This window comes from Myotis nattereri, assembly GCF_964212035.1.
Source record: "Myotis nattereri genome assembly, chromosome: 3".
Classification (NCBI taxonomy): domain Eukaryota; kingdom Metazoa; phylum Chordata; class Mammalia; order Chiroptera; family Vespertilionidae; genus Myotis; species Myotis nattereri.
The window spans coordinates 70,709,805-70,724,909 of NC_138077.1; the positions used below are offsets into that span (position 1 = coordinate 70,709,805).

The 15,105-nt window shown below is 40.2% G+C and overlaps 1 protein-coding gene across 1 annotated transcript in view; it reads left to right on the top strand.

Annotated features, from left to right (window-relative positions):
* Window positions 1–817: 817 nt before the first annotated feature.
* Window positions 818–15,105, top strand: part of MYH15 (myosin heavy chain 15) — a gene marked incomplete at both ends in the record, with an annotated part of 149,873 nt that continues 135,585 nt past the window's right edge. Inside the window, 5 exon segments of the mRNA XM_081085999.1 lie at window positions 818–949; window positions 6,742–6,769; window positions 6,772–6,898; window positions 8,826–8,922; window positions 10,653–10,745. Of these exon segments, the coding sequence (XP_080942125.1) occupies window positions 818–949; window positions 6,742–6,769; window positions 6,772–6,898; window positions 8,826–8,922; window positions 10,653–10,745 (477 nt within the window).

The following is a 15,105-nucleotide window of genomic DNA, read 5'->3' on the forward strand; positions in this document are numbered from 1 at the left end:
AATACATGAGAAAAATGATCAGAACCAGTTATGCTGCATGACAGACATAACCCCGTCTTCTCTCTACTCAGCCTCCCCCGCCCCCCAAATCTAGCATGTAATTCCCTTGGCAGGCTTTCATTCCAAAATTAAAGCTAAGGGCTAGCCCTAGCCTCTTTGGCTCAGTGGATAGAGCATCGGCCTGTGGACTGAAGAGTCCAGGTTCCATTCCGGTCAAGGGCAAGTACCTTGATTGCAGGCTCTTCCCCGGCTTGAGCCCTCGTTGGAGCCAGTGCAGGGAGCAACCAATCAATGTGATTCTCTCACATTGAATTTTCTCTCTGTCTTTCCCTTTCTCTTCCCATCTCTAAAAGTCAATGGAAAAATCTCTTCAGGTGAGAATTTAAAAAACAACAATAACAACAAAAATAACAACAACTAAGGGGTAAAGAAATCCCAAAGGACAGACATGGCCACTAACCCAGATTTTCACTGAGTTGTAACCAGACGTTTTTGAGTGAAATTTTTTGAAAGGGAGTTGGGAAGGGTCAAATCACCTGGACAAATGCCCAGGATCTGGGGTTGTGAGTAGGAAGTAAGTGCTGGGGTTGGGAGGAGTGGGTAAGGTTTGGACAGGGAAATTTCTGGTAGCAAAATGGCATATGATGCTCCCAACCTCTGCTTGCTGAAATGTTTCTTGTTCCTACACAGTCATTGTGTAGATGTTTTTTTTCAGGATAACCTTTCATAATTTTATTGAACTTTGCAATTACGTATTTGGTGATTCTGAGTCAACAAGCAGAATTAGCAGATACAAAGTCATACCTATCAATTGAAAATGTCCAACATTTTTTTCTTTCCAGAGAAGAAGAAATGCTGGATTCGTGATAGCAAGAACACTTACGTTGAGGCTGAGGTTAAGGGGAGTGGAGATGATGGCAAAATAATCGTTGAGACAACAGATGGAAAGGTAAAGCAATCATTATTTTATCTCAATAATGACTAGTTTCTCAATTTAACCAAATAATATTTTCTCTAATAGTGTAATTAAGAACCTGTGGTAGGAGATACCACTGATAACCTTGGGAAACCTCATTTATCTTTAAGAAGCTTGTCCACTTACTATCAAAGATTTTATGACAGCCCTGGCTGGTGTTCTCAGTGGTTAGAGCTTTGGCCTGTGCATGGAAGTAATGTGGATTCAATTCCCGGCCCCAATTGGGGTGCCTAAAAAATCAATGAAAAAAATACCCATGGGGGAGTATTAACAACAACAACAGAAGATTTAATGACAAACATTGAGTAAGTCAGAGTGAACCCATAGCTGGTGGTCAAGATCATTGACTCTGGAACTCACAACTTCTTTCACTTCTTTCATCAAGGTTTCAAGTATTTTTTTTTCCAGTTTACTATTCATCTTTTTCTAGATGATTTAAAAAAAATTTTAAGGTGCCCCCTGGAGTGAATAGTGACCTAAGGCACTATGAAGCAAATTATGTTTAAGGGATCAAGAAAAAGGGGTAATTTGAATGAGAATAGCACAGTGTCAGAGAAGCCTAGAGATGTAGGAATGGTCAGTAATGTTGAATGCTAGGGGACTTAGGATTTGGAGAGAAAGCCTTGCATTTCAGAATGAGGAGGTCACTTATGACCTCTGATAGAGAAGGTTGGGGCAAGTGTTAGGACATACGCTAGACTGGAAGGGGTCATACAGGGCATATGTAGTAAGGCTTGTTAACAGTCCCATCTCCTCTCCTTGCCACTAAAGCTTTCAGAGCAGCAGGGTGATACTGAGATGGCCCACTCAGAACCTCTGCCTACATCACTGACCTCAGGTTGTCTGCCAGTCCCATGGCAGTGAATGGAGCCCTATTTCTGTCCTGACTTGGATGAATACCTCCTTGTAGATTTTACAGATGATTCCCTGCCCATGGTTCACTTCTCCAATGTCCTTCCACTTCTGCCCCAACTGCATAACAAAAAGGTGTAATATCCTATACCATCCTTTAACAAACAGGTATAATCATCAGAAAGTTTGACTTTCACAGCCTTATCTTTGTACTTGGATAATTTATGATCAAAAGCATTGCCATTTAAATTGTAAATGTCTGCCCTAGCTGGTTTGTCTCAGTGGATAGAGAGTCAGCCTGTAGACTGAAGGGTCTTGGATTCAATTCCAATCAAGGGCACATGCCTGGGTTGCAGGCTTGATCCCCAGTAGGGGGCAGGCAGGAGGCAGCCATTCAATAATTCTCTCTCATCATTGATGTTTCTATCTCTCTCTCCCTCTCCCTTCCTCTCTGAAATCAATAAACAATATATATTAAAAAAAGGAATGTTGTTAGTTTGTTAATAAAATTCTGTACTTGTAGATGGCAAACTGAACTCTTTAAAAAATAAAAAAATTGTAAATGTCTGGAGTCCACTCAAATTATTACTAATGGTGTCTTGATATGCCTTCCTAACAGTACGTGGACATAAAAATATTCCAAATTAGGTAGATTTTTGTATAACTCACTAATGGAATTAGGGGAGGAATTTGACCCTTATCAACAGGAATATAAATAGGTAGGCAAAGGAAAATTCAGAATGTCCTGCATAAGGAAACAGAAAGACTCAATTAAGACCAATTAGCCTTGAGACAATCTCTTATTAAAAGAAAAAAAATGTAGATTTGAATGTCTCTTTTCCATCATTGCTCATACCAACTTTTTAAAAACAACTTATCGAGATATTTATATACCATATATTGTAGTTCACCTCTTTAAAGTGTACAATCCCAAAGTTTCTAGTATATTTAAGGAATTGTGCAAACATCACCATAATTTAATTTTAGAATATTTTCATCATATCCCAAAGAAATCTTATACCCATTAGCAGTCAGTCTCCTGTCTCTCCTCAATTTCCCCAGGCACCCACTGATCTACTTTCTTTCTCTATAGATTTGCCTATTTTCGCATTTAAGAGAAATAGGATCATACAACATAGCTTTTTTCACTTAGTATAATGATTTTGAGGTTCATTCATGTTGTAGCATGTATCGGTGTTTCATTCCTTTTCATAGCTGAATAAAATTCCATAGTAGGAATATACCACATTTTGTGTATTCATTCATCAGTTAATGGAAATTTGGGTTTTGGCTATTATACTGCCATGAACATGCATGTGCAAGTTTTTGTACTGTAATTTCTCTTTGGTGTATATCTGGGAGTGGAATTGCTGGGTAAGTTCTATGTCTAGCTGGGTAGTTCTATGTGGTAAGTTCTATGTCTAGCTTTATGAGGAACTGCCAAACTGTTTTCCAAAGCAGCTGCATCATTTTACCGTACATTCCCACCAGCAGCATATAAAGGTTGTAATTTCTCTACATCTTCACCAACACATGTTATTATTATAGCCATTTTAGTGCGTGTGAAGTAGTATTTTAATGTGATTTTTATTTGTATTTTCCTAATGAATAATGTTGTATCTTTTCACATCCTGATAGGCCATTTGTATAACTTCTTTACAGAAATGTCTATGCAAGCCGTTAACCCATTTTAATTAGTTTATTGCGTTTTTGTTATTGAGTTGGAATAATTCTTTATATATTGTGGACACAAGTCCCTTATCAGATATATGATTTGCAAGTATTTTCTCCTAATCTGTGTGTTGTGTTTTCACTACCCTCTGGTGTCTAACCCAATTATATTAGGCCTCCAGATGAGAGGGTTGCCTGTTCTGAACACATTCTCCAGAACTACTGTCAATAGTATTTAAGGTGATTTGTAAATGTAATGTGGTTACAAGTATGATTTTGAAAAGAAATCCTAAGAAGAAGAGCAAGAAAGTGAGAAGTTGATGATGTGGAAAGAGGAGTCTACAGGTGGTTTGTTTGGTCTTGTTTGTTTTTCCACCATATAATGGAGGTCCCATTTCCCCAGCCCCTCTCTGTATTTCTCTCTGCATCTCTCTGGCTCCAGGTTTCCTCCTCCTGATATTCAAAGTGATTCTACTTCCCATTGCTGTTGGTCTTTATAGTACTAACAAAGGCAATAAAGCCAGTGGGAGTAGAGTAATACTTCTGGAAAAACATTGATTATGTCCTACAGTAGAGACAGAGTCTTTGAAATAGGAAAATTAAAGGGACTAAAATAAAAAGAGATTACTGTTGGAATAATGTCAAAGAAGACTGTGGGTAGAAATTGGATCAAGGATAGAGGAAGTGTCAGAGCCTTGGAAAGAGAAGTTAGCATCAACTTGAAGTCAGCTGATACCAATATTTATTCATCAAGAAAAAGGGCTGTAAGAAATAGTGTTAGGAAACTTTTAAGGGCAACTCTATACAACTATTTGATAGTAGCAATGCACCCATATTAATGAAGTGATTAATACTTATTGAATACCTACTATGTCCCTAGCATTGTGATAGGGCTTTAATAACTATAGAAGAAGACATCAAAATGCCTTCTTCAGGTGCTTATAATCTATCTGGGAAATAGTCTAATATAGTCAGTAATTAAAATATATACAAGTTAATAATGTCAAGATAGTACAGGTTGTATATATTGTAAAAGACTACAAAAATAAACTGGGATGTGTGTGTTGGGGAAGGTATGGGAAAGAGGATACATTTCGAACTGTCTGAAAGGGTGAGTCTTCCTCCTTGGTTCCTTCTAAACCTCCAGGCTACTAATACGTTGAGACATTTTGAGGAGCCGAATCATGCATACTAGTGATGTGTGTACTCTCAGAGGCAATCCGAGTCAGTGAGGAGCTATCGGATTAGGGCAGTGCAATTTAGAACATTTTGATTCAACAACAACACTTTCTTAAACTTCTCCTTTGGGCAAGAAATAAAGCATGGGCTAGAGGAACACCTGTTTCTTCTATGAAGGTTGGTTTAACTTTTTCTGGCCCCATCTTTTTCTTGACTTGAAAATTCTTTGCTATACATGGCAAAATAAATAAGCATAGGAAAAAATAGGGAAATATCTTAAATTTTTCTCTCTGCAGATACTGAATGTCAAGGAGGAGTAAGTTCAGCAGATGAATCCTCCACAGTTCAGCATGGTTGAAGACATGAACATGCTGACTCGCCTCAGTGAAGCCGCTGTGCTACGTACCTTGAAGAGGTGCCATGGTCACTGAGTGATCTACATTCCTATCTATCAGTGGTTCTCAACCTTGGCTGCACATTAGAATCACCTGGGAATCTTTTTAAAATCCTGATTTCTGGGCCTCATCCTCCAGAAATTCTATTTCTTTGTTACTAATGTTGTGGCCCCACCCCATAACAAAGAAACAGAATTTCCGGAGGATGAGGCTCAGAAATAAGGATTTTAAAAAGATTCCCAGGTGATTCTAATGTGCAGCCAAGGTTGAGAACCACTGCTATATATGCTTTATTGCTGAAATATGGATTATGTTGCCACTCATATTTGCCATGTCCCAGTCCTCTCTTCGGTGAAAATGATGTCATCAAATTTAAGCATAGTCACATGGAGATAATCCTTGAGGAATGCCCACAGGAAGGGTCCTTGTCTTAGCATTTCCCACTTTTATTTTGTCGGTATTCATACCCCTTCCCAGAAGTTGTTGAGCTAAAGTAAAAGCATGAGGCTTAGAGCTGAGAGACCAGTGTCCAAATGCCAGCTCTGTCACTTACTGGTTAAGTTTCTCATCTTCTTGAAGTCACTGTTACAGTAAAGTGGGATAATAATGCCTGTCTCTCCAGGGTAGCTGAGAGGATTCAGTGAAAGAATGTAGTTCAGTGCCTATTACCTAGTAAGTGCTCAATAAATGGAATGTTGTGGGGTGTTTTTTCACCCCCGTCATTAAATTGATGATGGTTGGTTGCTGAGATTTTTTTTATTTACTCAACACCTACTCAGCAGAAGCAGTGCAGAGCAGATTAGGTTACAGTGATGGCATTTGGGATCCATTACTATAGAAGCCATGACATGCAGCCAGCTTGCTCCTTGGCTGGTTGACTTACTGTGTAACTGTATTAGTTTCCCTGGGATGCTGTAACAAAATTACCACAAACTGAGAGGCTCAAAACAACAGAAGTTTATTCTGTCACAGTTCTAGAGGCCAGAGTCCAAAATCAAATCAGCAGAATCCCCACCCCCAGAGCCTTTACCTGAGAATCACTCCTTGCCTTTTTCCATTTCTGGTGGCTATTGGCATTCCTTGTGGTCATATCACTCCAATCTCTGCCTCCATCTTCACGTCAGCCAGTGAATTTAAGGCCCACCCAGATATCATCTTGAGATCCTTAACTTCATTACATATGCTAAGATCTTTTTTCCAAATAAGATTATAGTCGTAGGTCCTGGGACTAGGACATGGACATATCTTTTGTGGCCACAAACCATTACAGTGACTGAGTGACTCCCGAGAGCTATTTCCCTTCAATGCCTTAAACATCAGGTTCCTAAACTTGCTGAGGCCCAGATTCCTTCTGGCTTCAAATGCCTGCAAAATCTGCAGGCCAGCTGTTTGTTAGCATCTTCTCTCTCCGAAAGGTGTTTTGTGTCAGACACGTTGGCAGTTTTAGGCTGTCCTTGGGGAAGAGGTGATCCCAGGGCCTGCTGTCACTCTAACCTGGCTCTGCCTCTTCCTGTTAGGACTCCCTTCTCTGCAAGAATCCACAAGCTCTCTCCTTTCAGTATTTTCACAAGTAAATATTCAAGCAAATGTTACCTGACAGTGAAAAAGCTGATAAGCCTGGAGGTATTTCTAACCTGTTTTCTGAACTCTCATCTGAACTTCCCTCAGACTTATTGGGGTCTCTTCTGTGTGAGCATAAACCCCACAAGTGGCTTCCAGGGCATCAGAAAGATGTGGCGGCTGCCTACAAAAGGGCTGAGGTGATCAGAGGGGCCCCCTCACATCTTCCGTGCTGCCGAGAGCGCCTTTCAGGATATGCTTCACAGTAAGTGGCTGCCCTACAAAACGAAAGGTAAAAATATCTGATCCACTTTTCGGTGTCACTGAGAGACATGCAGGCATTGTGAGCAGAGCGTGGCCTTTACGGCTACCTAATCACTTGAAGCCTCCTTTTCCTTCTGGATGAAACGTGGGCAAAATAAAGCCTACCTCCTAGGGTTGTGAGGGTGATTAGCTCACACTTCAAATTAAGTGAGATAAAGCATTGAAAATGCTCGGCCCGGTGGCTGGCCCAGAGTGAGCCCCCTGTAGATGGCCTGCCAGAGTTTCTGGCGTAAAGCAGTTTTTCTGCAGCTATTATTACACCATGCTTCTTAAAAGGCTTAACGTGTCAAAAATGTCACCCATTAGTCAGTTGCCGTTTGTATTTGGAACAAGAAAATAGGCCTAGAATTTATATGTTCTTATGACTGCCATACATAAGGGCAGGAAAAAAATACGTTTTACTCTGTACTATTTAAATGGTCCTTTCCCCCCCCTCCCCCAACCATATACAGAGCAAATCCCTTTCCTTGTATCTGACTTCAAATTGCAACCAAGGAATGATTTTTACTAACTTTATGCCAATACATAGAAGCTCTGGCAAAAGGATGTTCTGACATTTCCTCCTGTTTTTGAGATGGAGGATTAGTCTGGAGTCTTCACGTAAGTGTTTGCCTTGCCTTTTCCTTTTGGCCAGCAGTGAGAGTTCCCCTGGAAACAGACACCTCCATTTCACTGGGAATAAAACACACATTAGCTGTCTATGAACTGTTTGCTCTTTAGATACGAGTATATTCTGGGAAGGAATACGGTACTCAGGAAATGACTCCACATGTGGTGCCAGCCAGGCTGCCTCGATCACTTAGGAGATCCCTGGGAGCCCACAGTGTACACGCTGGCTTTAATCATTTTCCTGTTAGAGACAGCTCCTATCCAATTAATCATTTTCACAAAGGTCTGGACGGCTAATGAGGCAGAGAGACTATAAAATTCCAATGCGATGACCGAGGAACAGATAACCGGCTCCTATGGCAGCCTGATTGTGGCCGGCCGAGGTATATTAAGTAGTAGGAGCCAAAAGATGGTGAAGCTTGGAGGGAAGAGGAAGGAAGGAAAGCATTCAATGATACCATGTTGTATCTTAGTTTTGATGGGAAGAGCACGCACTGGCCAGGTGAACTGTTCCTGGTGGCCGAGGGGACAGGCTGAGACTCATGGGGCAGTGAAGTGCTGGAGTCCCTGGTCTTCCTCTGCAATGGTGATGCGCCTCACACGTTGAAGTCTCCATTGGCTTCAGCTCTTGCCAAGAAAAGTAATAGCACCTCAGAATCTTAGAGCTTAAAGGGAAGGTAGAGTTCGGCCCTTTGCAGAGAGGATAGACTATGTTCTTAAATTTCCTTCGGGGAAAGGCAGACCTTGATCCTGTGCCACTTCGGGTGATGAGGCTGTAAATTTATTTATCGTGGTGTTCTCCCCGCATTGCAAAGTTAGCTGGTTACCAAGATAAAAGGGAAGTCTGCAGCTGCCTGGTGAAGTGACTGGTAGGTCCTCTTCTGAAGGAGATGGTTGGGCCTGGCCAACTGGTAGCCTCACTATATGAAAATCTCTGAGACAGTTGGTAATGCGAAGACCTAGCTCTAAACAGTAGAGGCATTCGAGCTTTTTGTTAACAGGACCACGAGGAATAGGCTTCTTGTCTTTATAAATGTCTTTGATCTTTCCAGATTTTTGCTAATGATGTTTTTCCAGCTTGAGATGTCCTTCCCGTTCTCCCAACGAATTAAATGTCTACATCTCCTTCAAGTCCCCTCTTACGTTCCACTTTTCCATAAAACTTTCCCTTCTTGCCTTAGCCTGTGTGGTTGAAATTATTTAACTTTCATTACATTTTTAATCTGAACCAGTTAACTGTGTCATTGAATTTCCCATAGCAGAGGAGAATCTGGTGCTGGAAAGACTGTGAACACAAAACATATTATCCAGTATTTTGACACCATAGCAACCATGAGTGAATCTAAGGAAAAGCTGGTAAGTATTCACATACCTTGGCGGTGAAGTGGCCCTACCCACTGATCACAGAAGCTGTACCATGACTACTTACAGGGAAAAAGAAGCGGGAAAGAACCAAAGATCAATTAGACAATTATGAAAAAGTCATTTTGTCTTTGCCTCTTGAGAGAATCATTAATGGCTCCAGACCAATAACCCCAAAACATAAAATTACATAATTTGCTTCAAAGGGCAACTCTTTGTTGATTGGATCCTCTGAAAATTAGGCACTTAACGTCCAACCACATTCTATAAATGCTAGGGTCATCAGTGCCTTGAATGGCCACGTTTGATATTTCTGAATTCCTTTAGCTCTAGTGGGCAATCAGACTCCCAGAAATATGCGCCAACAGAAGTCCGCTTCCTTTGCCACTAACATCTGGATTAACTCTAACATCCGCTGGATATACCCTCAACCTAATCACATTCCGGGTTCTGAAAAACTTTACCTTCTCTCTCTATTTAATTATCTGTATCCTTGGTGATTTTTCATTTTGCTAACTTTGTTTAGCTTCATTAACAGGTTGATGGGCTTTATAATAATTTGAGGATAACTAGATCACAAGAGCTGGTATGCAAAACAAAATTAGGTAATACTGAGTGGAATTCAAAATCAATGAGTTATTGAGCTGTTAGAGCCTCACATCTTTCTGTCTGACATTGTTATTTTGCTTTCTAAATTCAACCCTGATTGTTTTCTGCTGTTCATACAAAGTAAGAAGTATATCAAAATAGCAAATCTGGTCCAGTTTTCAAACCATGAAAAGTTTCCTTTCAATCAGTGAATTCCTGAATTTGATTGATTTCTTTAGGTGTCATTGGACTCTATTAGATATAACTTCATTTTTGCATTCATTTTAGTTGTTTGGCATGCATTTGTTTGTTTGGTCTAGCCATTGCACATTATGATAATATACAACACAATACATAGTACACAACATTTTTATAAAAATCTTTGCTCATAAAGCCCTTTTACTTATTCAAAGGACAATGCACCCATGATATTTTACAAGGGATATAGTATTTGCAAACCTATAAATTCTTGAATACCATGTAACTCCATAAAATAGGCTTTTGAGACTTAAAGGCAAAAGCCATTGCAATTAGGGTGCTGAGTGGTCATTCAGACTTGCTCTGTGTAGGTGACCTGCTTTGGCCCTTCAGCCTGAGCACACATGATTAAAATTCAAGGCCAATACCATTACAAGTCTTTGCTTGACATGGACTTCTAGATTACTTAGAAATGGTAGCCAAGAAACATATTATTTAATAATGCCAAGAGTCTGCTGTAGTATTTTAGGAGAAAATGGCAGGCATAAGGATTAGATGAGAAGAGAGGGAGATTAACAATGGGGGGGGGGGCGGGAATTTATGGAATGAAGTTTAAAATTAGGCCACGGTATTTGTTGTTTTTTCTATAAAATATACATTTTCATTTCCTACTCAGGCCAATACCAACCAAAAGAGAAGCAGTGCCGTTAAATGAGCTCCCACATATATTTGTAGGGGTATTTTATATTGTCAGACTCTCATCCATCTATTTTTCTGAGTTCCTTTTCCAAAATAACATTTCATCATCAAACTTGGAAGTAGCTTTGACTCCTTGCTATCAAAGCAAGATGAAATTTGGCCTGGGGACAGAGGGCTTTCCACATGACAGAATTTTACTAAAAGCTTCATCACCTGTACTTCTCTTACCTGTATCGCAGGGGACTTTAGAAGATCAAATCGAACAAGTGAATTCTATCTTGGAAGCATTTAGAAATGCCAAAACCTTGAGAAATGACCACCCCCCTCATTTTGAAAGTAACATATATAAGAGCAGTATATAAAAGACTTTAATGTTAAAGCAAGTGGTAAAATTCATGTCTGAGCATACAGGTATGAAGAAAATTTCTACCACATTAAAGAAGGCCCTTTGATGAAAGTTTATAACATTAAGTCCCCCCCCCTCAAAATTACCCAGTATTATCATTAAGACAATTAAAACTAAATAGAAATAGTAGAAGCTCCTACTATTTTGTCACTTTCAGGAAGAAAATCTTTATTTTAATAGTTTCAGATTCCTTTCCATTACCAATAGGGAAGTGTTGGAGTATGTTTCTCCTTGACCCTGCTCACTGTGCCAATTGTTGGAGTACTCACTCCTTGAATCCTGCTCCACTATGCCAACTGTTGGGTCTGAGTTCCTCTGCCAGGGACTGGACCTCCTTAACGGAGAAGACATGAGAAGTTGTGGGTATATGAGAGAGTCTTTATTGTAGCCCAAGTAGCCATTGCTAATAAGGAGCCATCAGATAAAGTAGTTCTACAAAGTAAAGTCCCACAAAGTAGCCTCACACAGGCTAGTTAACATTATATCTTTCCTACACAGAAGCCTTCAACATAGGAACTCTATGAACATAGTAGCCCTACTAAGCAGCTGCTGTACACACAGCAGCTCTACATAAAAGCCACCTCAGAAAACTAGGAACTATTACACAAAGTAGCCCAACCAGGCAGCCTCACATAACAGTAGCCACTTACTGGTTGTTCAGTAACATACTTTATACTAACTTAGACAAAAGAAGCTTTTTGCCAAATAATGACAACAGTCTTTGGGCTACCGAAAGGCATGTCTGCACAGTGCATACAGTAAAACTGCTGTGTCCTTGCACCTGCCTATGGCAACTTGGCCTTGAACATCCTGACTAAGGTTCCCATGCTCAGATTGGCCTTGAACATCCGGAGTACTCTGAACAGGGTTCCCACAGGAAGCTTACTCAGCAAATTCTAAAAAATGTTTTATATTTTGTAGATTTGAAAGTACTTTCTCCTTCATAGTTTCCTATACTTTTAATAACAAATAAATTTAATAAACACTTTCTAATTCACTTACTATAATTATTATCTCTATTCCTGCCTATGGTCACCTCTACTCCTGCACATTTTTCATTGAGCATTTTTTTTCATTGGGAGAAAATACAGGGTGTCACAAAAAATCCATACCACTTTGAATAATTATAAAGCCACAATGAGTTAAATCTGAAAAGAAAGAAACATCAATTGAGCTATCAGCTGTTAAAATTTGTATACAGCACTACCAGGTTGGCTCAGTGGATAGAGCATTGGCCTGAGGAATGAAGGGTCCTGGGTTTGATTCCAGTCAAGAGCACGTGCCGGGTTGCAGGCTTGATCCCCAGTAGGGGGCGTACAGTAGGCAGCTGATCAATGATTTTCTCTCATCATTCATGTTTCTACCTCTCTCTCCATTCCTCTCTGAAATTAATAAAAATATATTTTAAAAAATGTGTACACATATTTTTGGACACCCATTATTTTTAAAGTAGCTTTTTATAATTAGCAGTCGCACAATAGAGGAAGGATTTGGATTTCAAAAGCTAATTTCACAAATCCATTTTACGCCAAGAATGTGTGGCAGGGAGCAACTATGTAATTTACAAGAAAATTTACAGAAGGCTTCCTGTTTGAGTATCTGCGCATAATTAAATAATAGACTCCTGCTGATTTGGCTAGCTTCCACCCAAGGCCTTAGGTCTACTTGCAACATCTGGCTGCATAGCAGGTGCTAATACTGGTTCATAAAACATCTACTAGATTTGGGATTTCTTAGAATGTGAAGATATTTTCTGCTGATATATGAAAGGAAGAAACCTAAGGGAAAAAAGAGAGGGAAAGGAAGAGGAGAGAAAAAAGGAAGTTGAAAGAGAAAGAAAAGAATAAAAAAAGGAAAGACTATCAAATGGAAAGATAAATAAGAAGGTAAGAAATCAATGGGGGAAAAAAACAAGAAAAATGTTGAAGTGTTGAATGTTGAAGTAGAGAAGAACAATAAACAAAGATAGATGAATACAAGGAAGGGAGGGAAGAAGGGAGATGGGAAGAGAGAAAAGTGGATTCAAAAAAGTTAAAAATCCAGGTTAAATTTTTAAAATTTATATTATGTTTGCATTTGTATACACATGTATAAATGTACATATGCATATATGTGCATTATGTATGTGTGTGTGTGTGTGTGTGTGTGTGTCTCCCATTATCCTACATTTTTTAACTTACTGGCTCAGTCCCCCTCTAGGCAGCCACTTTCCTTCCCTTCCCAGGTTGCAGCCCTTCCTTGCATAGGCAGACCTCTGCCCAGCACCAACATCGTCACCCTGCAGGCTCTAGCTGCCCCTGGCCGGCCTCCTTGGCTGCTCTGGGCACTCTGACACAGGCTCTGTCACCTTCAGGCAGGTTTCTGGCCCACTAGATCCTGTCAGTAGCTTTTCATTGAGAAGGAAGTGAGTCCCATCTATTATTTTTGCCAAAGTGGTGTTTTGAAACATACATCATGTCACTTCTCTGCTTAAAACCTCTCTTTGTCTCTCAAGCACATGTACACTAAAATCCTACTCCTTCCTGGGCACACGTGGTTTCCACGATATGGTGCCCAGTGCCTATCTACCTCAAAGACTCTGTTTTTTGTCCCCTTTTCATCACTAACCTCCAGCACAAACCACTTTTATTTATTTATTTATTTTAATAAATCTTTATTGTTCAGATTATTACAGTTGTTCCTCTTTTTCCCCCACATAGCTCCCCTCCACCCAGTTCCCACCCCATCCTCTGCCCTTGCCCCCCCACTGTCCTCATTCATAGGTATACGATTTTTGTCCAGTCTCTTCCCACAACCCCCACACCCCTTTCCCAAGAATTGTCAGTCCACTCCCTTTCTATGCCCCTGATTCTATTATATTCACCAGTTTACTCTGTTCATCAGATTTTTTATTCACTTGATTTTTAGATTCACTTGTTGATAGATATGTATTTGTTGTTCATAATTTGTATCTTTACCTTTTTCTTCTTCCTCTTTTTAAAGAATACCTTTCAGCATTTCATATAATACTGGTTTGGTGGTGATGAACTCCTTTAGCTTTTTCTTATCAGTGAAGCTCTTTATCTGACCTTCAATTCTGAATGATAGCTTTGCTGGATAAAGTAATCTGGGTTGTAAGTTCTTGCTATTCATCACTTTGAATATTTCTTGCCACTCCCTTCTGGCCTGCATGGTTTCTGTTGAGAAATCAGCTGACAATCGTATGGGTACTCCCTTGTATGTAACTGAGTTTCTTTCTCTTGCTGCTTTTAAGATTTTCTCTTTGTCCTTTGCCCTTGGCATTTTAATTATGATGTGTCTTGGGATGGTCCTGTTTGGATTCCTTTTGTTTGGGGTTCTCTGCGCTTCCTGGACTTGTAAGTCAATTTCTTTCACCAGATAGGGGAAGTTTTCTGTCATTATTTCTTCAAATAGGTTTTCAATATCTTGCTCTCTCTCTTCTTCTGGCATCCCTATAATTCGGATGTTGGGACACTTGAAGTTGTCCCAGAGGCTCCTTACACTATCTTGGTATTTTTGGATTCTTTTTTCTTTTCCAGTTGGGTGTTTTTTACTTCTTCGTATTTCAAATCTTTGACTTGATTCTTGGGATCCTCTTGTCTGCTGTTGAATCTCTGTATATTATTCTTTATTTCAGTCAGTGTATGCTTAATTTCTAGTTGGTCCTTTTTCATATCCTCGAGGGTCTCACTAAATTTATTGGCAGTTTCTAGAAAATTCTTGCAAAACCTTGTAACCGTGGGGTTTTGAACTCTATATCCAGTCGTTTGCTTTCCTCCATTTCTGTCATTTGTGATCTGTTTCTTTGTCTCCGCATTTTTTATGCTTCCCTGTGTTGATAGAGTGGCTTTCTCTGCTAGGTGTCCTATAGGGCCCAGTGTCTCAGCCTCCCCAATTACCTAGGGTGGACACTCTTGGTGCACCCCTTTGTGGGCTGTGTGCACAGTCTTATTGTAGTTAAGCCTTGAATGTTGTAGGTATCACTGGGAGGAATTGACCTCCAGACCAATTGGCTCTAGAATCAGCTGTGTCTACAGTGGGAGAACTTCTGTGCTGAAGACACCCTTCTGTGGCAAGACTTGCTTCAGTGGGGCTTTGGTGCTCACTGAGTCTGCCCCCTGAGTGTGTCCCTTATGGATCTGAGGAGTTGTAATCTGGATGGTCCCAATCTGACCACTGGGTACACAGGCTCTTGGGTCTCTAAGGAGGTGCTAATTCAGCCTCTGCCTGAGGCTACCCAGCAGGAGCTATGGAGAGATCTGCAGGTTCCTCTTCCTGGTTTGGGT